Source organism: Podarcis liolepis, assembly GCF_965112155.1.
Source record: "Podarcis liolepis genome assembly, chromosome: 2".
NCBI lineage: Eukaryota > Metazoa > Chordata > Lepidosauria > Squamata > Lacertidae > Podarcis > Podarcis liolepis.
Window position 1 is genome coordinate 57,879,418 of NC_139555.1, and position 27,824 is coordinate 57,907,241.

Consider the following 27,824-nt stretch of genomic DNA (forward strand, 5'->3'; position numbering starts at 1 on the left):
ACCAGCAATAATAAAACCCAAGCGTAGGTGGTATTAACTTTCCCTTATTTCCTTTTTGTTATGGCAGTGGGCTGAAGCAATCTTGTCTACAGCAAAAGTGAGAAAACAGAAACAGTCCACCGAACTCTGAAATGACTAGATGTTGATCACATCCTGATAACGGGTTCAAAGGAGTTACTGACATTGCTCTTGCCATATTCTGTGACATGTACAGAAAGCAACGTTTTAAAAGCTTAAAAGTGAAAAGTTCTAAGCCCATTTTGTAGGGGGAACTTTCTCTCCTTGTGCAATTTGCAGTAGCCTTTGGTGAGCAGCTGTAGTTTGACAGTTTAAGGCAGGCATAGGCAAACACAGCCTTCCAGATGTTTTGGGACTACAATTCCCATCATCCCTGACCACAGGTCCTGTTAGCCTAGGGATGATGAGAGTTGTAGTCCCAAAACATCTGGAAGGCAGAGTTTGCCTATGCCTGGTTTAAGTGCAGGTGGCTGCAACCATGAGCTTGGGATGCATATCCCAGCCCTGTCCATGGTTCCTTTTGTTTTGTTTTTTTTTTACCTTATATTTTTATTGTCCATGGTTCCTTTTGGATGTGGGCCACTGTATGAAACTTCTAGTAGAGTTCACTAGTAGAATTCTGTCAACCTTAAGTTTCAGTTATGAAATATAGTGACAGGATAAGTGCACTAATGAAAGGTGGTTGCCATTGAAGATCCCTGCAGATGCCACAACGCTTCCAAAGTTCTATTTTTTAAACTGCAAATTCTCAAGTTAGGGCTCAAGAAAGCTGTAAATAGATGCCTTACTAAAGTGTTAGGGTGGCTCTTTCTCTTTCCTCCCTTGCCCAACATCATTTGTACCATCTCCAAAATACTCTTTGATCCATAGCTCTTTTTGTTCCTGAACTTTCCTAGCTGTCTCCAGAATCTAGTAGCTTCCAGCAAACCTAACCAAAAGCGCTCACATTGTCAAGATTACAGTGACACAGAGTTAGCGCTCCTTTCTCTTTTGTGTAGAATACTTTCCCTTCTTGTATAAGCTGATAGACTCAGCCACTCTTCTTTTTGTTTTTAATAGCTCTTTTGGGGGCTAGCAAACTGGGAAAGTTTTGGGGGTGAAATGACTAATCTAGCATACCACCAGTTGATACACTTGCCTGAGTGCAAGAACCACAATGGTAATTTGCTCAGCAGCAGCAGCAAAGTTGTGTACAATGTTTGGTTGGGAATAGTGCACAGCAAGTCATATCAAAACTTAGTGGGGTGTTTCCGCAGTGGCCTCACCAGTGGCCAAAGATTGCTACTAGGAGCTTGCTGAGGGTGTGGAGGCCCTGGACCACAAGAGAAATGGAGCTATGAACATTGCAGTGTCAAAAACAATGTAGCCCAACCAGCTTCTCTAGCAGGGACACTGATGTCTGCTAACTAAGCCATCCTTCTGGGTTCCTTTTCTGTCATTATCTTGGTATGGGGAAAAACACAGGCATCCACTTTTAGCCCCTTCTCCCATGCATCTACATCAGAGGAGTAAATAATCTTTAGCTTTTTGAGGTGAAAGAAACTATGCAGCTGGCATTGGTAAAATATATGCTTTCAGAAATGGAACAGGTATTGCTCACTTGTTGGCCACATTCACACAAAGCCAGATTTTGACTTCTGCTGCTTCAAGATAGCAACTCTTTCTCTGCATTAAAAGGTCTGGTTGTGGAAGGCCTTTGCCTTGCTTATGCTTATAAAAGATTTTGTATTCCTTCCTTAAATTGTTTTTTTTAATGAGTTGGGGAAGCAAATAAGCTGTTCAGTCCCTCCCAAAATATTTACTCAGTTGTCTTTGCCTACTTGGACAGTTTTGATAATATCTTTGCCCAGTTTTATCAAGACATGGAACAGCATGCTCTGGCAAACCTTGGGGGGAAAGTTTAGGAGCCAGGTCATCTCAGGGTCAGTTCTGATGTTTCTCCTTTAGTGGCAGAGAACACATGAGCAAGGGATGCTTACAAGTAGATATATTACGTTACTCATTTATAAGAATGTTCGTCCTAGTCTAACTTTACTTTGAAACATGTGGATGAACATCACCTGTTCCAATGAAATTTGCATTAGCTTTGCCATCCCCAAAGAATAATTGCCTCATCAAATGCAAGGTACAAACTCAAGAAGGATGCTCTCAGTGTAGGTGTTGTCTGTGGTCAATAGCTGTTTTCTGCTTTCTTTAGGCTAATAAGTGACCTCAACATTTGCTTACATCTCTTTTGTCATACTACATCCACAGGGTTACAGAATATGAATCACAATGGCAAAAAACAAAAATAACTTAGTTCATTCCATTTCTGAAAGCAATATGAACTGGCCCTGCCATTTGGTCAAGTGAGGCAGCTGCCTCAGGTGGTGGATGCCAGGATATGTGTGTGTGGAGTGATGGCAAGATGTTTGAGGAAAAAGCTGTGTGTACCAAGTTATGTCTTTTGCCCTCAAGTGCAGCGGAGGGTGTCCTGGTCACCTGTGTTCAACTGGCAGCCCAGTCAGTTAGTTCTATGTATGAAAAGAAATTGACACAGATAACAACATGTCTTGGGCTGGCCCTCCTATTTAAGGATGCTTCCAAAAGGCAAAACTAAGGGGCAGTTCTCAGTTATTGGCATCTGTGTGTCCTCTGTCGGTTGCAGAAATAAACACTGGAAGAAAGATTGCGGCTGCTGCACTCTTTCCTTGGTCCTGTAGTTGCTGCCCTACCTGGTTTGACGCAGCATTATGCCCAAACTTGGGCTTATGATAGATCTCATTCCAGGTGAGCCACAAACTGTAACCACAGTTTGTTCTTTGCTCACCACTCATGGTTTGTCTGGGAAAGATGAACCATGAACCTGGGTTTGGCTGTGACCCTAAACCAATCTACAGCTTAGCTCTGGGTAGTGCAGTAGCAGCAGGACCAAACCCACACGTTTGCTCATTCACACTAAGTTTTGACAACATTATTGTGTGAACTGAGTCTATTTATAGCCATACTTGATAAGATTATAGAGGCAGATAAACCTTTAAGTCTGTGAGGCAGGACAAGGTTTAGGAAGGACCGAGTGTCCACTTTTGGATTCATCCAGTGTTAAATTGTGAAGAAGCGAGGTACTTTAGCAAACTGTCATTATTTTCTGGATCTCAAAATGCTGCCCAATATAAAAGCAGCATGTACTATGAGCAAGGCATAATAACATACGGTCTTAAATATGGGGGCGATGACAACCATTCCTTGACTTAAACTTTTTGCAAATGCAGCATTTTTTCCTCATGTGCACATTTCTGCTCTAAGAGATGTGTGTTGCTTGTGCACTTTTCTTTAGAAAACTGGCTTTCTTGAGAACCTGAGTACAAAATTTACAAAACACAAGAGACATTTCTCAGACTTGCAGGTGGCTTTTCCAGTAGAAGCACACACCCCTTTTGCAGACCCAGCTAAGGTACGAGGTTCACCACGGAAGTCAAAAGCCTCCTTACTGTTATGTCATTTGAACTTTGTGGTTAGAATGGGTGTATTTTTGATTGACTAGGGTAGTACCTGCTTATCTCTTTAAAAAGAAAAGAAAGGAAGGCATTCTGTATCTGGTAAGTAAATGAAATTTGCAGGTGTGTGTCCACAAGAACTTTGGGAGTGTGCCAAGTACTTAATTTAGCAGTTAACTTCTTATGGGCTGCCTAAAAGGTGTGAGTGCCAAGTCTTAAATTGCTGAAGTCCACAAGAAAACTTTACTTGGATTGTATCCACAGAGAATTAAGGAATCGCCCGATCTACCAAGAGACTAAGAGAAGAGCCTGTCAGGAACTCGCTGTTGAGGCAGTCTTGTAGAGAATGAGAGGGTTGGGTGTATTTACTTACTTACTTACTTACTTACTTACTTACTTACTTACTTACTTAAACATTTCAGATTTTAAGCCCAATTTGCATTTTAGCGATAACATACTTTTTATTAAGAATCTCCTCAACCTTGTTATACCAACCACTAAATATTCTCAGTGGGGAGGTTACGTTAAGTAATATGTTTGAACATTGAATGTGTAAGTTTATGTCTTGAGTCAATGAATAAAACAAACACAATTAGATGTACTGCTGGATAAATGTTTAATGGTCCTTGTATTCGTATTTGTTTAAAAACTAATAAAAATTGGGGGGGTTAATAAGAAAGGAATCTCTTCAATCTAAGCTTTCTTAAAAAAAACACCACACAAATAAATCTGCAAACCTTCAGAGAGGTATATTGATGTTAGTCTTTTTCCAGAAAACCAGCAAAGAATCTTGGGGCACCTTAAATACTTAAAAAATGTGATGGCAAGGCTTTGGAATAAAATTTCTGCAATTTAATGAAAATCCTGTGCTGAATAGTTTCACAATTAATTTGATTATGAATTAACCACATGCCATAAACAAAAAAAAAGGTTTTGATAGGGTTATCTTTTCAAATGGAAGGTTGTGCTTGTTCTAAGAAAATAACCCATCAGGATTGGTCAAGCAGAGCACTCATTCACTCTAGAGTAGTTTTAAAGCTGCTGGCTAGGTGGCCCTGACTACCTGCACATTTCTTAACATTTCCAAAGACCTATCTTTATGGCCTTGCTTATATGACCTTACCACCACTCTTCTGTGATTGAATGCTCCAGCTAGATGTGCCACTTTGGACTATCTGTGCTGACATGGCCATTAGTTGAGAAGTAAAGCACCAACATAGAAGAACTTACATATGGATGATTACCCAAATCACATATTATGTTTATGCCAATACAGTGGTACCTCTGGTTACGTGCTTAATTTGTTCTGGAGGTCTGTTCTTAACCTGAAACTGTTCTTAACCTGAAGACCACTTTAGCTAATGAGGCCTCCCACTGCCGCTGCGCCACCACTGCATGATTTCTGTTGTCATCCTGAAGCAAAGTTTTTAACCCGAGGTAATATTTCTGGGTTAGCGGAGTCTGTAACCTGAAGCGTATGTAACCTGAAGCGTATATAACCCGAGGTACCACTGTACATGCATGTTTGGCAGACCGTTGGCAGGGATGGCCCAAGATGTTTCGCAGAACTGTAGGTGGCACCCCAAGTTAAATTTCAAGCTATTTTGGTACTTGAGGCAGAAAATCCGCAATTACCTTCCCCCTCCTTGGCAGTAATAACCTAACAGTATATATATAGAGAGAGAGAGAGACCCAAAAGCATTTGGAATTGCTAGTGCAGGCATAAAAGGTGGTGTTGCATTAACCAGCTCTTACTTCTGAGTAAATGCATTCACCGTTGGAATCGGAGCTGGCCCAACCAAGGAGGCGAAGTAGGCAATCATCAGGGTGACTCAATTTCAGAAGTTCCTGTCTTGGTTCTATAATGCATTGGGGAGAGAAGCCACTGTTTGCACTTAATGGAGGAGAGGTGCACAAAGGCATCTCTGGCTGGTCGATATTCCTTTCTGTCCAGGAGGAGACAGTAGCAAGCCTTCTGATGTCCATTAGCTGTTTGTGGCATAGAAAAAAGTGGCAAGGGGAAGGAAAAGAAGCAATGGGCATAAATAACCAAATAAGCTCATAGTATCACAGCTAGCTCATCATGTCATGTGTTGCTGTGCTGTTTGGAATATAAAGTGTTTTCTTAGGAAAGCAGGAATAAAAGAAACCTTGGGCTAGCCCTGGCTGAGATGTTAAGCTCGATTCACTACAATGAGATTAACTACTAGTGCTCTAATTTTATAGGGCTGATATGTTTGAGAGTACAGTATGAACAGTTATAAAATCAAGTGGGAGACCTCGTTTCTCACTTCAGGAACATCGTGCTCACATTCCTAGCTTAGGGGATGCTTTCTCCTTGGTTGCAGTTCAGTGAGCATTTAGCCACTTAATACCCACTGATGTTTAATTTGCCTAACCACCTCCTGGCCTGCTGCCTCTGGGGGTGCAGCTAGACAGGGGTTTACTATTGCAGATGAGTCGCTGTAAATGGGTCATTGGTTTTTTAAAAAACTTACTAGATTTTGCATGTAAATGGTAAATCCCAATTGAATTTGACGGGGTAGGGGTTAGGGCTGGCATTTTTGAACCCTAAAAAAAAAAATCATTCCCAGAATAAGCACCCATCCAGAGGCACCCTGGGTACAATGGGGAGAGTTGTGCTGGCTGCTAGTTCCCAGTGTCGACTCCAGAAGGCAAAAGACCTGAGAGTGCTTGGTATTCTCAAGCCAAGCCAGCAGTAGCAGAAACCAGCTATTTTGCTTGGCTGGTTAGGGAGCTTCATAGAAAAGCTTTTTTGATTCACACAAGCACATATGGGGTTGCACTGGCTGCACACGTGGCTGCAGTAGCATGTCGGGACTTCTGGAGAACTTTGTGCTTTGAACCTGAACCTCGTGAGACACAGAAGTGAATGCAAGGAGTGTAAATCATTGGCTATGTGAATAGCAGCAGCATAAAGCCTCTATAGGCTGACCAAGATGCTCAGAGTTTGGCCGTCTCAACTTTAGACTTCAGAAGCAAGGCTCAGGACTCCAGGTTTCATTATGGCTGCACACAGTCCAAACAGGACTCTGATAGGTGGCCTCTTTATTCCATCCATTTCACAGAAGTAAACCGCCCCCTAAATTACATTCTTTTAAAAAATAGGAGGGACAGGGATGTGAAAACTGAAGTTTAGGGGGTTGCCTGCCTTTGTTTGTCTGTGTTTCATTTGTTGTGGGGAGGTCGTCTTCGCATCGCCAGTTATTCTTATGTGAAATTGGTATTTAGTGGTTCCCACAATAGTTTCTATGGCAGGGGGGATCCCTGCCATAATACAAATTTGTGACTTTACTCTGTGGGTTCGCTTACTTTCTTCAGTTACATTCTATACATGTGCATATTATGTTTAAAAAAATATGTTTAACCATAAAGCCGCGTAGAGGTTTAATTTACAGTTAGGCAGGGTACAGATTTGGTTAGATAAATAAAATGTAGGTCTGAGAATAGGGCTATTTCCTGTATCTCCCCCCCCCCCCCGCGCCTTCTGTTGTGGCACAGTTGCATTGTGTTACCATCTGCTGTGGCCTGATAATCATGTATGATTTGGTGGCAGCACATGCAGTGGTTGCATATCTCAGAATGAACAGAGCATTTTCCATGGGCTCTAACTCCTGACCCCTGGCAACTCTAGTGATGGTGGGACATGTGTATTTCGGCAGCTCATGCACAGCTGATGTCTTCCTCTGGAGCATTTCTCTATCCCATTCCAGTTCACTGGCTGCTGTTTGCAAAAGGCATCAGAAAACGAAATGCAGTGATGTCCCCTGCATATTTATTTTTATAAAATTGAATGGGGAGATATTCTGGGAGAAATGCAGATAGATAGCGGTTTAATATACTCCATAACATATAGTTAGGTCCTAAGAAGCAGGAGTTATTAGCACCAACTTCTTCCTATCATATGTACAGTCCACAAAACATATGCGTGACATTATCAATCGCAGCTTCATTCCTTTCCTGAAGTGTTTTGCCATGTAGAACATGTGCAGTGCTCCACTTTTAACACTGAATGAGATCCTTGCCTCTACTGATCCTACCTTTATTATTCCTCATGAGATTATTTTCTGAGTTTTTTCTCTGTTTCTGAGTGACAAATTTGATTTTTCCAGTTCTGGTGAAGTCAGTGTCAATTTAAAGGCAACTGTGGGCGAAACTGGGCAAGTATGAAATGGCAGAAATGCTTGAGGCAGTCAGGAAAGAAGCAAAACTGCTTCTTCATATGTTGCTTTTAAAACAAGCTCCTCTGTGTTTGCTCTGTCAGAAAAGGGTTGACGGTTCATGGTCTAGTCTTCTCTTCCAGTTCTTGCTCTTAAATAAAAATAATAATAATAACCTTAGAGGAATCAGCTGCTACATCATGTCGTCCTCCTTTGGAAGGTGCAAGGTAGAAGCTGAATGTTGTGTGCATGTTTGACACATTCCTTATGAATGAGCTGAAATTCCCAGAGTGAAGGCCTGCATGTTGCATTTATGGACCCTAAGACTGAAGAATAATTTCTTAACGTGAAGTAGATTCACATAACAGCACTGGTGGATACTCCCCCATTCAAAAGTAATTCCTCTAAGTGGGTCCTCTAAAACTGAGACCCATCAAATGTGGCCCACAAAGCATGGGTTTGAGAGGTTGTGCATGTGTGCTTGCCACACTCTGGTGTTCTATACACCATGCAGTAGTGCCATGGGACCCCTCCTTTTCCATAGGCTCACCCCACAGTCTGCTGCAATGTTTAAAGGCCTGCCTGCAACAACATGGGTATTTCCATGGTGCCATCACTCTACAGAGAGTTCGATGGTAAAGACCCATTCAGTGACTTCAACAACATGCCTGCAAGCTTTTAAAGCAGGGATGGAGACATCCCACCCACCAGAAGTTGCTTAACTACAGTGCCTGTTAACAGTTATCATCAGTCACGCTGACTAAGGGCGATGGGAGTCCAACAGTATCTGAGTACTCACTGGTTCCCCATCCCTGCCTTAAAGATTCCCCAGAAGCTGTCAAGACGCACCTGAAAGCCTGTAGTTCTTTGGCTGTATGGTGATCTTCACCATGCGTGCAAGCCTGCTTGCCTGCTTCCATGAGCTCCGTAAAAGTAAAACATATCACTCTAAAGGTGGTACGTTGTGATATACTGATGGAGATAAGCACTTCATCTGGGAAGACCATGTCACAGAAACAATCTCTAGACTTTAGCCAGTGCTTCACACAAGAGCACAGCACATTTAGACAATTAGAGTGGCATGATAAATGGGCCTGTGAATCCTCCCCTTTGATGGGACCTGTTTCGCATTCATTATCATTCCAACCATCTTGCTAACAAAAGCAGAGCCAGACCTGGATTCAGAACTTGCAGCCGTACCCAGGCTGGAGTGTTTGCTTTCATGTATTTGTCTCTAAGGCTTCTGTCCTGCCTGTTGAACAGCCCCTGTGTTGCTTCTAACATAGACAGCTACTTTAAAACTTACTTAGCCATCGGTAAGGTTCACTTTAGGATGCCTCCGTCTCTCTGTCACCCCACCCTCATGAATTGTGAAACTCAAAAGGCTAAAATTACTCAAGCCCCTCTCTCCTCTGACTTGTATTTTTCAGTCCAACAAGGTTCCTGTAGTGCAGCCGTCCCATGGTGTCCATCCACTCACGCCACTCATCCCATACAGCAATGAACATTTCAGCCATGGCTCCCATTCGCCACACCTGCCAGCTGACATCAACCAGAAACAAGGTAACCATGATGCTATCAGCTTCCTCTATTTACTTTGCAAGGAATGGGGGAGAGGAGGGGAGGCATCTGAAAATAATTTTAGAAAACCTATGGGTTTAAAAAAAAAGGTAGGCTGATAATAGGATTGTCAACTCACTAAACTTTACCCATATCAATGAAAGTCAGAATGATTACTGCAAATATTCACCCTTGAACTGTATTTCACAGCCGTCCTCATCCATTTTGCACATCACCTATGAATGTCTGAAAGCTATTCTCAAGCACCAAAGCTGCTGGCATATGTATCTCTACTTTTAGGGGCAGCATTCAGGGGCCCTTGTGAGCAAAGAAGCAGCAGCACGAGGGGTGCTTAACCCTTCCCTACCGGCCACTTGACTCTCAAAAATTGTTCCAGCTTGCTGCTTTTGCCCTCCTCCTTGTGATTAAAAAAATACTTCTTACAAAGGCAAATGTGCTTTGATCTTGGTGGGTGATTGGCTTGCTAGATGATTTGGAATGGAGACATTGCAGGAAGGGGAAAGGGGTCAAGCACTTCCTCAAAGAAGAACCCTTCCCTAGACTTCAAGGCAACCATGTGAGGCTGCTAATTAGTAAAATAAAATAAAACCTGAAAACATGTATGATCCTAATCATGGGCCTCCTGCTTCTCATCTAAGTTTGGCCCTGAGTGATTAATGTGGGTTCAAGAGCAAGTTGTGGTCTTGGTCACACACTCTTTTCTGACATTTAGTGGTATTTTCTTTCACAACCCCCTCACAGCGTAGAGGTGTGCCTAAGCTGACTATTTAGATACGACTGGGACCAAAAGCATTTTTTCCTAGTGGTTTCTGCATGACATTTCTTCAAAGAGCCCATCAAAATAAGTGAGAGAGATGCCACTGTGATGTTTGATGTATTGTGGCTCAACTTCCACTGGCTGAATAATGACAGTATAATAATATTGTCTTTAAATTTCCAGAGTAAATTTGTTTCCTTTCTCATATTGTAGTGGGCACAGTGTCACATAATAGCATTTATCCCATAAACTATGGAATATACGCACCTTGTTTCTGTGTTAATAAAAATATTTGATTTAAAAAAGTTAGTGGCCACATTCACATGTCAAGATGAACTAAGATCCCTAGATTATTGTTGTTTTGTCCCTTTCTTCTCATATGCAGATAAAGCTAACTGGAATGTGATAGCTTATCACAGAATCGTAGAATTGTAGAATGGAAGCACGGCCAGTGTCCTTCTTGGTCTGCATTTTAGGGGAATTTGAATGGGGACATAAAACAATATTTAAATATGGTTATCGTGGCATGTGAACCCTGGAGCTTATTCTCAATCAAGACAGAAATGTAAGCCAGGGTTAAAGTTGACTTCATGAATCCTGGGTTCACACATCATAATAAGATACCCTCTCCTGGTTTGTTTTATCCACACATGCAAAGGAAGAACAGGTTGTGCGTACTAGCATGCTGCTCTTTCACAGTAAGATAGGGTCAGCCAGGAGTCCTGGCTTATTGTGTCATGAAATTGCAGTCAGTGGTACAAAACTGTTAGGTACTTCCTACCCTTAAAGGTAAAGGTAAAGGGACCCCTGACTGTTAGGTCCAGTCGCGAACGACTCTGGAGTTGCGGCGCTCATCTTGCTTTACTGGCCAAGGGAGCCGACATACAACTTCCGGCTCATTTGGCCAGCATGACTAAGCCGCTTCTGGCGAACCAGAGCAGTGCACGGAAATACCGTTTACCTTCCCACCAGAGCAGTACCTATTTATCTAATTGTACTTTGATGTGCTTTCAAACTGCTAGGTTGGCAGGAGCAGGGACTGATCAATGGGAGCTCACCCCGTCGCGGGGATTCAAACCGCCGACCTTCTGATCGGCAAGCCCTAGGCTCTGTGGTTTGGACCACAGCGCCACCCGCATCCGTTATAAGAACAAAAAATCAAGACCATTTTGATTGCTTCAGTTCTTTGTCACGGGGCAAAGGAAAACTGATGGGTTATGCTAGGATGTGCAGGATTTTACATTTACCAGCTTTACAGCTTGTCATTTAAGAACTACTGTATTTTTTGCTCCATAAGACTTTTTCCCTCCTAAAAAGTAAAGGGAAATGTGTGTGCGTCTTATGGAGCAAATGCAGGCTGTGCAGCTATCACAGAAGCCAGAACAGCAAGAGGGATTGCTGCTTTCACTGCACAGCGATCCCTCTTGCTGTTCTGGCTTCTGAGATTCAGAATATTTTTTTTCTTGTTTTCTTCCTCCAAAAACTAGGTGCGTCTTGTGGTCTGGTACGTCTTATAGAGCAAAAAATACGGTACTTTCACTTTAACTCTCTGATAGCGCTTTTTATTACTGAGTTTTAAGTGTGTACTTTTATATAGATTGGGAACAGACACACAAACAAGCAACAATCCAGATGTATCATTTCTTATTTGAAATTCCTTAATGAAGATGAGGTGATTGTGGTGATGATCATGAAAATCCCATTTCATTTATAATCCATAACCTACCCAGATTCACAAGCCCGTGGGAATCGCCAGGGGGCAGTTTTCACTTGTACCTGTGGTACTTTTGATGGCCTGTGCATGTTCATTCTCAACTCTGAATTTCTGTCTCAGAAACAATTTTGGCAAGTGGTATAGTCCTAAAATGTTTATTTCAATGGAGAATGCACCTGGAATAGCATACAGTAGGCTCCAAGTCCTGTTGTCTTTAGTTTCCATAAACGGGGATTATGGCTTGGATCTTCCACCGACAGAAACCCATTTCAACCCAGCATAAGAATCTTGTGTGAGAAAAGTAAAGTCCATCCACCTGCAGAAGCTCTTTGCTCAAGAGATTTTCGTGGCCCAGTAGAGTTTATGTGCTGCAGCCCATATCTTTCTTATTAGCCTTGTTTCTCATCCTGTAACACAGCCCATCTGCCCACTCCCAAGACATTATGATGCTGTACTTCTTACACTCATAGCTCTTTGGCCTTCAAATAGGTGGTTCTCCACGGTCCTACACTTATACCACCTGACCTTCCTAGACATTTGCATCCACTCTCAGTGGGGTATTCCTGAACAAACATGTCTTGAGAGATGTAAAGAATGTTTGTTTCATAGAATTTCTCCTTACAGCTTTCTGGAGTTGGATATGGTTTCACAGTAGTGATTACCAGTTGCATATCCCCCCCCCCACCCTACTCAAGCTCCTTAGCAATGGCAAAGCAATGCACCTTGTATGGTTAAGCATGCTGTCAAACACCAAGGCTGTTAAGAAGTGTGTTTAGCAAATGTCATGAAGTTAGCACATGTGCTATCTTAAGCCCCTTAGAGAATTATTCTGCTGCGCTTTAGACCCCAGAAAATGTTGAGAATGTTTGACCTGGGCTCAGAAGACTTTTCATTCTCCTGCTCCCTACAAACTGAACATGTTCTCTACACATCTAGTCTCTTGGATCTAAAATTGCCCACCAGCATTCAGAGAAAATTAAACCTAAAACATAAGAATAAAAAGAGTTAACGAATTATAACCTACAAGAAGCTTAGCTAAGGGCAAATATTGAAGTCTGGCAGGAAGTGGTGAATGAGGATAGTTCAAATCTTGCTTGGCTCTTCAGGGAATATAACACAAAGTACCTTATATCCAGCTGTCCTTGAACATACCCACAGAATAAGTCCCATGACTTTTGAAGAGGCTTTGAAAGTCTCTGTGAGTGCACCTCAAGAGACTTATTCTTAGAATAAAAAGCCATAACACAAGTCTACCCTGAGGATGGAAAGCTCCCCTGTTGCATGGGCTGGCTTGATGTTAAGCTTGTTGCTGTGGCTGCTGACAGAATCACAGTGTGACTGACTGTAGAAGGCCCATGGCTTAAGGACTCTCATGGATTGGACATGCGCCACAGCAGATCCACAGCATCTTTAAGTTTATGATGAGGCAGCTTATGTGAGAGAAAGGAGCTGTCTTAATTCATTTTTACAGACTGGAAAAAATAATTAAGGCTGCTCATTCCTGTCAGCGATTAAAATTGCAACGTGGGAATTTTGATGAGGCTTACCTTGTTTCTGATTTCGTGATTTTTACTCATGTGAGAAGCCAATGGGAACACTTCCATAAAGGAACATCAGCATGTTGGAAGTACGTTGCCCTGAAGTGGGAAGCGTAATCTGAAGCGTCCTTCTGGATGTGACCAAAGTGTAACTGCCCATCTTTACAGATGGAGAATGGAAGCAGGAGGCTCTGCTTATGATTGAATGAGTATTACCACATCCCATACTGCTTTGGATTTCTAAGCAGTTGTGTGATATTGTAACACTGGCTGGAGGCCGCAGAGGGCTGTCTCTCAGGTAGTTACAACCACTGCCACCACCTGCATAGTTTGTTCTCTTTTCACCCTGCACACAGGTTCGTGTATACAGTGTTTGTGATATCAAGCAATGACTTTCATACATGAAACCACCATCACAGATCAAACACATGTGGTGGAATTTCCATATCACCTAAAAGATTATTATTCCGTGAAGGCCATTCAGCCACCCTGGGGGGTGGGGGTGCTAAACATAACCTGCAGTCAGAAAGAAGCAGCATACACTTTTTCCAAACACAATAAGAATGCAACCTAATGTCGCGATAGTGCTCATTCTATTTAAGATTCTGTCTCTTGTTGGTAATTAACATAGATATATTTTAAACTATAGAAAGTTGGGGTGGAAGGGAGAAAAAAACTTCTCTAGGAACTAACATACCCCAGCTGGTCAACAAACTGGCGTGCTAAACAGAAGCAGCAGAAACCAAGAAACTAAGGTCCTAAAGGAGGAAGAAGAATTAAGTGAGACATATAGTTTGTTTTAGCAAACTGGTGTGCACTGGGTGAATTGAGAAGAAAGAAAGAAATCCTTTCCCCACCCCTTTTCTCCCACACTCATTCTCCTTCTAATGACCATCCACTCATTCCTGAGTAAATTACCTTTCCAACCCCACATATGAAAACCGGTGACTTAACTTGGTGGTGGTTGGTTTTTTTTGTACTTTGATGATAATACTTAGAAATTACATGCCGCATTCAAAGTACTTCACATATATTATCTCTGCCATGCTTCCCGCAGCATTGTGGTGTAGGCCCACATTGCTATCCCTCTATTATAGATAGGGGTTTGGGGATGAGGCTGAGAAGGCCCAAGGCCATCTTTTGAGGTTATGGGTGGCTGAGGTGAGATTTTGAACTGAGGACTCCCCAACTCAAATCTTTTCTGCTGCATTACACCAGCTTTATCTTGTCTCCATGTGCTTTTGTCCCACTCATTTCCTGTACTTGCCACCTCCTTCAGTGCCCTACCTTGGCTGACTACGGCGCATCAACTTCATCTTTTGCGTACTCCGGATACTTTTGTCCCACTCACTTCCTGTACTCCTCACCCCATCAGTGCTGTACCTTGATTGTCTGATTGCAGTATTCTGTTGAAGAGAATCTTAATAGATAATAAATATCCTTAGGCTTTCCTATGTCCAGAAATGGGGGACAAGGGAGAGACAAAGTAAGTTAACCAATTCTGATTATTGGATGCTAAGAAATACTGAACCTTTGAACCATGTCCATTTTAGCCAGGTTAATGCTACTTAAAAGAAAGCTAGAAATTGCTTCGTCTAAACTTCCTGATGTTTTGATTTTCTGCCAGGTGTACACCGTCCTTCTCAAACATCAGACATTTCTGGTTTCTATTCCCTCCCTCCTAGTGGAGTTGGACAGATAACACCTTCTATGGGATGGTAAGTATTAAATACCTATAACTGAGGGAAGTTTGTCCAAATTGGGCTACCTGGGCAACACCAACCATTCTCCACAACACCTGAAACTGTACATGTACACACTTCAGTATACTTTTCCCTGGCACCACAATTAGTTCTTGGCACTGGTCTAGGTGTGGGGGGAAAAGATTTTGAGCAAGATATTGGTTCTCTCTCCTGCTCTCCTACTTTGATCAAGGACTGTTGTGTTGACCCTTGGCCTAGAATCTCTTGTTCAGCCCCATGCTGCCATTCTGAAATGCCAATAACAAGGAAGGGCGTGGTAGGTCATAGAATTTGCTTTCTTCTCACCACGGGCATGTGCATACCTGACTTATTGAAGAAATGTTGTTGTTAAATTAGGTCCCTAAAACATATGTTTCTACAGATGGCCTTTCCCTTCTTACTATGGATTAATGGTAATCCAGTGTGGGTCCTGGTAGACATGCAAGAGAGAGGGAAAATGCAATCTGTGGTAGAGTCTTTTAAATGAAGATGGACAGCATTTTCTCCATTTCATGGCTGTATATTTAGGACAGAAGCTGAGGAGACAAAGGCATTCAACACACATTCAACCATAAGTAGACCTCTCCCCACCCCTTCCATGTTTTAATTCACTTACGTGATGCAGCAGGCGTTGGTAGAACTGTGCAATGCATGACAATGTGGAATTGTAGAAACTTCAACCCACCATTTCTGAACTGAAGAGATTGCCAGAATATTACTACTACTACTACTACTACTAATAATAATAATAATAATAATAATAGAGAGCAAAGTTCCTGCATATCAGCTGAACGCACTCTGTAGAGATGGGGGAGATATTTGGTTCAGTTTACATTTAAAGGTGAACCTAACTAATTTGTGTTTTCCAAAACGATACCAAAATCTAAAGACAGCCTTCAAAATTTGTGCTTTTCTGAATTTTGCACTGTAGTTCTCCAGCCAAGTAATGTGTGCAAAAATGAATGTACTGGGACAAATTGTGCATAAAAATGCACATGTTAATGAAAGTAACCTACAAAGATGCATTATGTTCAGCAATACTGTTTTGCAAAAATGTAAAACTGCATATAAACATGTGCATCTTGGGAGAAATTCACACTAAAATGTTAGTGAATTTCCACAAAGATTTTTTAAAACACACACACACACACACACACAAAATGTACAAACTGATATTGGAGAACTAAACTTAAGATTGGAAGAATGAGAAATGGAAAGAAACCATCATTTGCAGATTCACCCATCCTTAGCAGTATGCAGATAGGAATTTCTGCCATAACTGTGGCACAGGCATGTTAAGTACATCACCTAAGGGAGATGCAATAAAACACATCACAAAGCAATACAATACAATATTTGACTACCAAATGATGTTTATGATGTTTATGTGAATAAATGATATTTATTCACAAAGAAGAGGCACCTGAGGCTTCAGGCTTTATGGTTGGTTGGTTGGTTGGTTGGTTGGTTCCTTAGATGTTTTATGTTTAACATTGTATCTGTCCTAGACTTGCTATAATTTGGGCGATGATTAACTACTGTTTAAAAGGAATAAAGTAATTTGGAGAGGATAGGAAGACCTCTGAGTTATTTTTCTGTCGGCTTGGAAGGGTGTCCGCAGAAAAGACAGACAGGAAGTATGTAAGGCACAAACCCTGCTTCTAGAAAGCAAAGCTGATACTGATACTAATATTGGTTTGTTGCTTGATCGGGCAGCATCTTCATGCTTTTACTTTCTATTATCCCCTCTTGCCAACTTTAACCACTAGTGATCAGACAGCCAGATTTTTAGTAAGGGATTAAAGAGATCAGGAGGCAGAAACTTCCATTAGCAATTTCTCCTCATAGCCAGCACCAAGTATTTCTCCATTTTCAATGCAATGTCTGTTTCCATCAAAAAATTGCATCTAGAGGAAGCCCAGTTTTTCTTCCAGTTGCACTGGCGCTGGAATCCAGAGGCCTGCACATATGTAGAAAACTCCCTTGTATCTGACCATGCGCCAGGCTACATGTTACATTAAATGTGTCTTCATTTACATCTTTCTGTTTTAAAAATCCAGCAACACTGCAGCAGGACCCAAGCAGGAATGGGACTCACAGCATATCAGGAAAGGGTCTATCTCTCTTCTCCAAACCTAGGTGCACAGCAGAGTCAGACCAATTTCATGCTTTATGCAGAAATTGTGTTTGCTGATAGTACACCACCGGTTTTTGTTTCTCACAGCATACGTCAAAAATGACAACCCAGCTGTGTCCCTAAATGCGCAACAGGGAACCCCGATATGGCCATGACTTTGCACTCTTTCACTCGTATTGACATTCCTAAATGCAGCGAAATTCCTGCACAAAATTCAAATACCTATAAGAACGTTGAGGAAACCCATATGTAAATCATAAAGATGTTATGATAGCATTTTCCAGAGCTTGCTGGATTGCAGCACTTGGCTATGAACTCCTGGTGCATCAGCGTGCAGTGGAAAATCCCACAATGTATGCACAGTACCATTTGCATGTGGGTGTACTTCAGATGCTTACGCAGAAGTACACTTTGTGACCCTATAAAGCTCTGGTGCAAGTTTATCTTTGGATTGCAGTCATTGCATAGAGCTCTAAGAAAGTTAGGTGTGGCTTAATTTGTCTGCAAGCTCAGTAAGATATAAGCACTTAGTTAAAAACTTGTTCTCAGGGATTTTATATTTACTTGGCTTCTCCAAATTTGCAGTTTAAATGTTTCCCGGCCTATATACTGTATGCGATCTTCTGCCATTTGCATACACTGAGCTGTCTGCAAGCAAGTGCAACTGTTGCCCCTCCAATAATACATCCAGGGGTGTGGGGGAGTGTTTTGTTACTTGGTCTCTCCACACCATGCTTTGCAGAGGTTTGGCAGCGTTAGCAGTGCTGAAATTAATTGTGGAGGAGGAGGAAGACTTCAGAGCCCCCATCTGCCAGTAACAAGCACTGTGGTATGTGAATGGCTCTGAACGTTCACTGATCTGGAATGAGGCTGACTTCAAACACAAAGGGGTCTGAATGCAGGAAGCAGCTTTTCCTTAGCAAGAAAGAGTTCGGCAGGAATGTCCTTTGTACCTGCCAAGTATTTTGGGGAAGAGGCCCTGTAATAAGTCTCCCTTTAATTAGGTGGAATGACAAGTCAAGAACCTCAAATAAAAATGACTTGCAGTCCAGTCTGGTGAGCTTGTTCACTGAAGCTTAGCTGCAAACACACCTTCCCTAAAAAGCCTTGTAAATGGTGTCAGCTGCACAATATGAGCTACGTATGCAACAATTTAACTTGATGCCTCATGCTGGTTTTGAAATAACTTAAGTAAATAAATATTTCCATTCTAGTTTCACAGGGTTTTTTTTAAAACACACACACATACAGACACATACAAAAAAAGCACTTTCATTCTGAATAGTCAGAATCGTGGATTGATTTTCCAGTTGAAATAATTTCCATGTCAGGTTCACATTGATGAAAAACTTCCTTGGCTACGACCATTTCTTTTCTTGGGGAATCTTGGCCTATGGAATAATAAATGTCACTTCAGAATTAAACTGTGTGCTCATCTCCAAGGCCCAAATGTTGAAACTTCAAAAGCCTGCTTCCTGTTGTAGCACTTGGCTAGTGTTCAGCATATTTTTACATGTGCTCCTAAGTTTGCAGCAATGTTGCTTGGGTTGCAAGTTTTTAAGCAAGTAATGAATTAGCAGGAATAGTAATAATACTTAGGAGATTTAAAGTGTTGCATATGTCATTGATCCCTCTGTTCAGCCTGTCAAGTAGGCCTCTATTATTATTATTATTATTATTATTATTATTATTATTATTGTTGTTGTTGTTGTTGTTATTATTATTATTCAGGCTTAGGGAGAAGGAGCAGAGAGTTGTCTAAGTTCACCATTATTATTCACCATTATTGAACTCATTAGAGTTCAAGTGTGATTTGAACCTACTGACTCAGAACTCAACAGCCACTGTAATATGCCTATTAATATTGATACAGAGAGGGCTACCCAGGTCTTAGCGCTAACCCACGAGGGGAGCAAGGGCATAGATCAAAGAGCAGGCACAAACTATTGTGGGAGATTGAACTCCACTCAGTCTTCCAGCTGTGCCACTCATGCTGATCCTGCTCATCTTCACCCTGCAACAGCTTTTAGGGACTAAGGTACAGAATCAAGAGTAAGCAATGCCATCAACAGCACTCCAAACCCAAAGGTTCCTGCTTCAATTACAGCTAAGGAGAAAGCATTTGGAATCGACATGCAGTAGGATTTGAAATGTCACCCTTTCAGGGCCATAGGGAGGGTGCGTCAAGAAGCTTGTGTGCAAATCAACTTGGATCAAGGCCTAGTTCTTTAGCAACGTTGCCAAGCTGGGAGTATAAATAAGCACAGGTAGGGTTTTAAGGTGGCATTAGTGGAACTTTCCTGTAGACCTGTTTAGACCCACCTCCAGCTGAAGCTCACCTCACCTCACCTCACCTCCCCATTGGGACAGAAGCCAATGTACAACAGGAGGCTTCTCCTTTTCCCAAAAACACAAGTCCGTGACGAGTCCACTTGGGAAAAGGGTATGCAGGAAAGGTGGCACCGATATAGATGCTTTATGGACTCTTTCTTCCTGATCCCAGGCAGAGCCAGCCTGTCTGTCCTTTCCAGTCATGTGGATTTAGACAGCCCTATACGTCGGCGCTCACTGCTGGGGCTTCTTTCTCTAGGTAAGTATGAGCTGCCTAAGTCAGGACAAAATCGCTCTGCTTCTTTTGCAGTCCACGCCGTTCAAGCTTGCAGCACTTAGGGAGGCTTCTGGGTGGCAGCAACAGGGAAGGGACTCTCCTGTTTTAGGCAGGTGGCTTTTTAAAAGAATAATGCTTTAAAACAACAAACAAACTTAGCACGCTCTCAAAAAGGAGTAACACAATTTTGGCTTTGGTCAACAATAGTAGGGGGTGGAGAGAGAGAACCCTCATGAAGATGCTGTAAAGTCCATCTTCATGTGAGCACCACCACTGCAGCCTCAAACGTCAGTATGTCTCTTAGTCTTATGTGGCTGGAGACAAAAAATAGAGTTTGTAAGTGCTTTGACGAAAGGTTTCACCTCTCATGGTGTGCAAATATTTCTTTTGTTCTATTGTTGCCTGTGGTTAAACAGTTCTTCCTCCCCATATTTTTTTAAAAAAACAATAACAGCAGCAGCAACAACAACAACAATGCAAAACTTTGCAAAAGTTATTTACCAGGCCTGGTAAGAAGGATGAGCACTCAAAAGCACTTTCAGCTCTCAAAAGAACCAACAACGCTGTTGTCTGTTTCCAGCATAAGGCTCCCCTTGTGGTATCACTTCATAATACTGCAGAACATAATGGGCACCCTTATTACTACCTCTGCAATGTTCGTCATCTTCAGCTAACAAGAGTAGAAATTGGTCTTGTTTGGGACAGAGAACCTGATAAATTCAAACCATCAGGTCAGGTTCTCATTCCTACCTCACTCCACTACTTGAGTCCACTGTCAGCTTTCCTCCATGCATCATGCACTACTTGAGGGCAAGGCAGATGCCTGGCAATGTCCTCCTTGTTCAGTTAATTCCTTGTATGGCCCCTGACAAGAGCCCTCACTTGGCTTAAGATTGCTGGCTTTGGTAACCTGGAAATGTATGGAAATTTACAATGGCTGAGGATGGCAGTAAACTAGAAGCATCAGTGTACCATGATGCAAACCAAATATTTGCTTTTGTCAGACTGTTCCTTTTGTGGTGGCAGGACTGTGTGCTGCAGTGCCCCCCACGCAACACTTTAAAAAACTTAGACCTGCCTTCATAAGGGAACACAAATTTCCCATTGCCCCTCCAGATCTGCACTACCAATCCAGATGCTGGTTGTGAGTTGTTCAAGAATTCATTAGAAGGATCTGAAGCCAACTTCCATCTTCCTTGTCTTGTCTTGAGAAGGTCCGACAGGGATGAGCTTTAACCTATGGGGAGTGTGTGTGTGTGTGTGTGTGTGTGTGTGAGAGAGAGAGAGAGAGAGAGAGAGAGAGAGAGAGAGAGAGAGATGATAGATAGATAGATAGATAGATAGATAGATAGATAGATAGATAGATAGACAGGCAGACAGACAGACGGACCACTTGGCTGGGCATCTCTCTAGCTTTGGCTTCTACTCTGTGTAGTCTTAATGAGAGTGCTCAGTACGTCTCTTGATAAAGACATCATGAGATTTGCTTTAGGAACAGTAGTCGAAAAGGCACTTGATTATGATGAGGACGATAGTATTATTGTTATTACCTTAATTTTCAGCCTGCCGGAGGCAACTACTCCAGTCTAAGCATCTTAATATTTAAGATAAATGACTCTGCAGACCTCCTTGGTTGCCTGACAGCTTCATTCTTCATCATACCGGCATTCCCACTTTACAGGTTTCGCAGACAAGAACACACACCTCGGCAGATAATGATCAAGCTTCAAGTCATGCCAGTAGATTACAATCAAGCATCATTTCTTTTTGTGCCAACAGAGCTAATGAACAGTTGGTTGTCTCCCATGGGCAATCCTGCTGTCTCAAGCTTCAGTCATGAAGCTTGGTAAACTGACAGCATCATTCTCCAGTGCTGAAAATATTTTACAGGCCTGATGAAGGGTGTATAAACTATTAATCTTAAGTAGCTGTGTTATGATCGCAATGATAGCATTGGCTTTACCCTCCCAGGTCCCATTGTGCTCAGAATTGCTCCAGGGAGGCAATGAGGCCCGGAGACGGCCATAATGTTTATGTTACAGCCCTAACAATACAGTGTCAACAAGTGAGATCTGAATATCCAATGTGAGGTGCTAGATCACACGGTTAGGCTGAGGCTTAGTGAGAGGGCATCTGCTTCAATCATTGGTATCTCCAGATATGGCTGTGAGAGAACCCTGCCTGAAACCCTGGAGAGCCATGGCCAATCAGAGCAGATGATACTGAGCTAGATGGACCAATGGCTTAATTCCATATTGTTTTTGCAAAGCAGTTGGTATGAAAATTTTGCCCAAGGCCTAACCTGAAATGGGCTTAGCTACACTTCACAGTGTGACTAACTAGGACCATGGATTACTTGGGCAAGACAGCCAAAAGCCAGTGCAAAATGCCCACTCTTTGAAACTGAAAACTGGTGTGTGCGCTGAGAACAGTTAAGTACAGCTCTTTAAGTTTAATCACACACCAAATTAAGTCTTGTAGCCTCTATTTAACTGCAGGCCCGATGAGGAGAAAATACTAAGTCAGGCTTGGCATTGCCATCAGCTTCGTCAAGCGCTGAGATGCAGCACTCTTGGGTGTTATTATAGTTCAGGAAGAATGCTTCACTTACAGAAACCCAGCCAGGTGGTTGGGGTATAAATTATAAACTATTATTATTATTGCTGCTGCTGCTGCTGCTGCTGCTGCTGCTGCTGCTGCTGCTGCTGCTGCTACTACTACAGAATGTCAGGATGACCTAGGATAATGCAAATAGATGTCAGAGAGCTACTTCACATGTAAATTGTACTCAGTTAATGGGCTCCTGCTCAGTTGCTACTATGAATATAGAAGGAAAAATTCAAAGAGTGCCACCTAGTGGGCAAACCTCTGTCTCCCAAACACTTGAAAAACAAATCATTAGGTAGGATTGCCATTGCTAAATGTCCCAGTGTTGCCTGTCTTAATTCAATGGCCCTGTTCCAGAACGTGGCAGCTCCACAGAATATAACTAAGGATCCATGCTACAGACCTTTTGCAGCTGCGTAAGCTTTTAGAAACCCATCCACCATGTTTCCGCTGCTGTGTGTTTTTTGGAATTGTCATTGAATATGCAACCCTTCCGTTTTAATATCAAACCGTCTACTGAGCATTCTTAAAGGTGGTCCTCTCTCTCTCTCTCTCTCTCTCTCATTTATTTAGAATGAGTCCAACTGCAGTATGAAACCCAGGAGGTCTGTAATCTGTTTAAAAGCCCAGGCAGTCACAAACATGCTTTATGTTACAGGATCACACATCCCTTGATGCTCGGCTCTGGAATGCACACCACGGGAATCCCGCACCCGGGTATCACATCTCCCTCTGGGAAGCAAGAGTTTGACCATTACGACCGGAGCATGTAAGTGACCAGTTCTTGGGGAAAAGGTTAGGCTGGAACGATATAATTCCCCATCCATTTTGCACCTTTTTGAAGCTGCTTCTCCTTGGCAAAGCAGAGCCAGTATGGTGCCACTTCCAGTGGGGAAAAGATAGCTAGGAGGATGACATTTCACGCCTCTCTCAGCCACTCTTCTTCCCCCTGCCCCAAGGCCTGTTTCGATGAGGGTGGGGGAACTGATGCCCTTCAAATGTTTCTGGGTTCCTGTGCCATCATCCCTGACCATTGAGAATGTGGGCTGGGGCTGATGGAAGTTGGAATCCAACAGCACCTGGAGGACCACAGAGGTCCCCAGCCCAGATGCAGACCATTTACTGTTCTTCGAATTGGAACAGTAAATGCAGTGGGTTTTGCCTCACATTTAATAAATCACGCGTAATATCTGTCTGTGCTGAATCAGATCAGAGTTTGTACAGAGTCCAGCATTGTGTCTCCAATGGTAGCAACTAGGCCATTGCTGGAGTCTGTATTTTACTGTTAATATATATATATTTAAATCTAAGTTTTGGCTCATGGATTTTAGTCTTTTCCCAGCAGCCAAGATTTCCAGTTACCACTCGGTTCTTTTTTACTAACCGGTTGCTGTTTTTTCCTGTTTCTGGCAAGGAAATCACAACCAGAACCAAAGAGAGAGAAGGAAGCGAAGAAGCCTACCATCAAGAAGCCTCTGAACGCTTTCATGCTGTATATGAAAGAGATGCGGGGGACAGTCATTGCTGAGTGCACCTTGAAAGAAAGTGCAGCCATCAATCAGATATTAGGAAGGCGGGTAAGAGCACAAAAAGGAGGTGGGGTGTTCTGATGACTAGGGAGGCGTCATGGATATGCGCTAACAAATGCATCTTCAGTACTTCCAGAGGCTGTGGGCTTTTTGGATCCATGGTTTAAGAACATGGAGAGAGCCTTGACTAGAAGATCAGGCCTATCTAGTCCACTATATTGTTCTCACAGCACCCAGCCTGATGTCTGTGGGAAGCCTACAAGCAGGGTCTGAACACAGGCTTCATCCAGCCTCCTGAAGAGCAAATACAGACCCAACTCCACTGGGTTGGGAAAGATGGTGGAAGATGGCTGGCCTTTCATGCTTGGTGATGTAGATTCCCAAATGGCCATTTGCAAGCTGAATTAGCTGGAGGTTCCTGCAGCACTGTGGATGGGCTGCTATGCTGCTGTTAGGGTAACCATGCTTAGCAAGGAGGTTAATGGGGTGTGTGGGTGAAGCTGGGACTGGTGATTGTGGCCCATGCAGGGTATTTCTTTTCTTTAGGATACTCATTAATGGTTTTGAAACCACTCTCTTAGTTGTAGTGGCCTGGCAGACTCTATTACAGACTTGCAGCAGAATCTGAAAAGGTCAGCAGAAACCTAGGGACCCAAGGCCTCCATGCTTTTACTCCACCTCCTCCCTATATAGCCTAACTGTCCTCCACTGAGTGCATTTATGTGGGCTTCAAGATCCACTATAATGAATTTCATAGGTTGTCTTAAGGAACCTTACGTTGCTGTAGGAACTGCCAAGGAAAGCCTTCAACGCCTTGCTTTGTGCTTTATTGTCTTTTGCCAGCCCGCTGCCACCTGTGGCAGACTGTATGCCACTCCTCACGTCACTGAGCATAATTCATTTTATTATTGGGGTTTTCCAAGGCTGCTGTGTTGTCAGGAAATTTAAGTTGCAGCAATATGTTTTCAGCTAAGACTCCAAAATTGTTTCTGGATTACTTCTAACATGTAAAGTGCTTTTCACTTCACAAAGCACTCGTCTGCAAAACCATGTGAGACAAGTCCCAGTTATTTTCACCGTGTAAGTGGGGAACTTTTGAGTGAGGCCTTGGGACCTACCAGTGACCACTCAGTGATTCTATGGTTGAGCAAGGATTTGACTCTGGGTTCCCCAAGTTCATGATCAGTGGATTTACTGGACTCCCCCCCCCCCTTAACCTTGGCATACAACTTTCCCTTGCTTCTGTGAGCACAAACCACTGAGCCACACAACTTTAAATTTAATCCCAAGAACTCTACATTATAACTCTGATTTTAAATTTTGACAGTAAAGACTGTCAAAGGAGGAGAAAACCCACAAAAAGAAATGGTTGTTTAGTCCAGTGTTTCCCAACTGGTGTTCCGCGGCACACTACTGTGCCGTGAGACATTGGCTGGTGTGCCGTGGGAGGGAGGCGGGCGAGTCGGGCGGTGAGAGGCGGCGGCGGCGAGGATCCGCGTCGAGCCGGGGGCGGCTCCGCGGTGGTGGTGCCGAGCGGCGGGGCAGCGCGTGCAAAAGGGAGGAGCGCGAGACAGCGGAGGAGGAGGAGGCCGGCATGTCCGGGCAGCAGCAGCAACAACAGCAGCAGCAACTCCCAGCGACGGCTCCTCAAGCCCCGCCGCCGCCCCCTCCTCCGCCCGCTATCGCCGCCACCACCACAACAGCCGCCGCCGCCTCAGTTGCCGCCGTCCCTCAGTCCCTCGCTCTGCTGCCTCCTCCCACCCCCAAAGCTTGGAGGTTCCCCGGCAAGGGGGAGGGAAAAAAACTTTCACTTTCGTGCGTCCCTCCCGGCGTGACACTGCGCGCTGACGTCACGGGGCGGGGCTTTAATGGTGGTGTGCCGCGAGATTTTTTTTCAGTAAACAGGTGTGCCGTTGCCCAAAAAAGTTTGGGAAACACTGGTTTAGTCCAATGTGGGCTTCTCCATTTCCCCAAAACAGTTTTGTCCTACTTGAGCAGTCAAAATGCTCAAGGTTCTGGGGGTGGGGCAGGTAATTGTCTGCAGTGCATGGGGGGGGAGCTTTATCTACTCTTCCCCAGCTGCAACCCACCTGAAAATCTCCACTACCATCACTACCACCACTTGGTATGGCTACAAACATTAAAGATTTCCCATTGATACCAATGGAAACTTTATTAAATTATTCCCTTGCCTTCCAAAATTCCAGAAACTTTCTGTTTTCCGATTCAGGGTGGTTTTGCCGGTCCTCTCAGAAGTGGTTGTGAGCTGCCTCAGCACTGTTTCCCTCCAGGTGCTGCTAGCCACACCTCCCATCATCCCTAGCCATTGGAGCTGGTGGGAGGTGCAGTTCAGCAACATCTGCAGGGGCAAAGGTTCCCTGGGCCTGATGTCTGGTATCCACTCTTAGCATTTGCTCTTTTCTGATCAGAGGGATGGTGTCTCTTGGTGCCTCACGGCTTTCTGTGGTTTCTGTTTCAGTGGCACGCGCTGTCACGGGAGGAACAAGCCAAGTACTATGAACTGGCCCGCAAGGAAAGGCAGCTCCACATGCAGCTGTACCCCGGCTGGTCTGCAAGAGATAACTACGTGAGTACTCTGGGTCTCTGGTGGCCTCCAAAGAATCATATGTCCATGAAGTTTTGATGTTGCCTTTCAAACTGTGTGCCTTTCCAGACATTCAGCCTGAAGTGGGAGGGGCTGAAGTAGGAAAGGGGCACAAGCATCGCAAAAGTGGGAAGGGAAACTGAGAGCATGGGCATCACCCACAGCCCTTCCATGCCTGACCTTCACTTGTTTGGGATGGAGGTCTGAAAGGGGCTTTGCTTGGGCAATGCCTTATCGGGATTCCCAGTATCAGAGAAGCTTGTAAGCTTGTAAGACTTTCACAGTTTGCAAGTGAAGGTCAGATTTGGGGGGGGGGGAGAAGCCATGTGCCACTCCCACCACACCCACTTTAGCCCACAGGGCTCCAGGTCAAATCCCTGAAGAAGACTTATTTTGCAGATAATGATTTACAGCAAATTCTCTCACAGATAGTGTGCAGATGACACAAATTCAGAGAAGCAATTCCCAGAGGGTTAGATCACAGGGACATATATATAGATGGTCAGGTTGACATTAGACGCAAGGCAGCCAACAGTGCTGAGAGGTTTTCACTTTTAGGCTTCTGGATGTTTGGTGGGGCTGCTGGCTTTTCTCCCCTACCTTAACATCAGCTTCCCACACACCGTGGCAAACTGCTTTTGATGTACACAAACACCAAGATCTAGGCACTTCAGTTAGAAAAAGAAAAGTTGGGAAAACCCCTACCGATCTCAAGGAGGTCACCACACTATTTCCCAGACTAGCACCCAGGTGTTCAAAGGAACCAGTAGAGATACAAATTTAACTGGAGGGCAGGAGTGGATCTACTATGAAACTAATGAAGCTTAGGCTCCAGAGCCCTAATCCTGGAGGGGGCCCAGAAGCAACTTGAGTCCACACTGATCTTTGGGTCTAATAGACCCAATTTGAGTGGCGTGACTCAAATTGTTATTTTATTGTCTGTATTTCAACAATCCAAAAGTTTGAGAGTCAGTAGCACAGGTGTTATAAAGGTGTGGTGATCTGTCACGGAACAACCCCATTGAAGATGATAACAGAACTTACTCAGGCATTATTGCTGGTGGTAAAGGGGCCCCCATGACAGTTCAAGGTTCAGGGCCCCCAAAATGTAGTTCTGTCACTGCTGGAGGGTCCCTGCAGTAAACTCTTCTGAAACTACTGGGTTTAGGGGGTTAATTTAATAAACTATAATGCATCACAATATTTCCAGCAGATTGAACATTGTCATGCTGTAGCTGTTATTCAACAGCTCTTTTTAGCCCAGATGTAGTAGAGTGCAATCCAGATAAAGTTATGTATGCCTGATATTTACATAGAGAGTGGCTGTGGGT

At 43.4% G+C, this 27,824-nt stretch overlaps 1 protein-coding gene across 23 annotated transcripts in view; it reads left to right on the top strand.

Moving 5' to 3' along the window:
• TCF7 (transcription factor 7) overlaps positions 1 to 27,824 on the top strand; it is a 117,921-nt gene that overhangs the window by 68,582 nt on the left and 21,515 nt on the right. For 15 of the 23 annotated variants that reach the window (XR_014522209.1, XR_014522210.1, XR_014522212.1 and 12 more), the window contains 6 exons: positions 9,106 to 9,238; positions 14,893 to 14,983; positions 19,648 to 19,734; positions 23,018 to 23,128; positions 23,774 to 23,936; positions 26,368 to 26,475. Coding sequence is in view for 17 of the 23 variants with exons in the window: in XM_083488148.1 (XP_083344274.1) it covers positions 9,106 to 9,238; positions 14,893 to 14,983; positions 19,648 to 19,734; positions 23,018 to 23,128; positions 23,774 to 23,936; positions 26,368 to 26,475 (693 nt within the window). In the remaining 6 variants the exon portion in view is untranslated. The remainder of the gene's footprint in view (positions 1 to 9,105; positions 9,239 to 14,892; positions 14,984 to 19,647; positions 19,735 to 23,017; positions 23,129 to 23,773; positions 23,937 to 26,367; positions 26,476 to 27,824) is intronic. The other 8 variants (XR_014522208.1, XR_014522211.1, XM_083488138.1 and 5 more) reach the window with 1 other exon arrangement.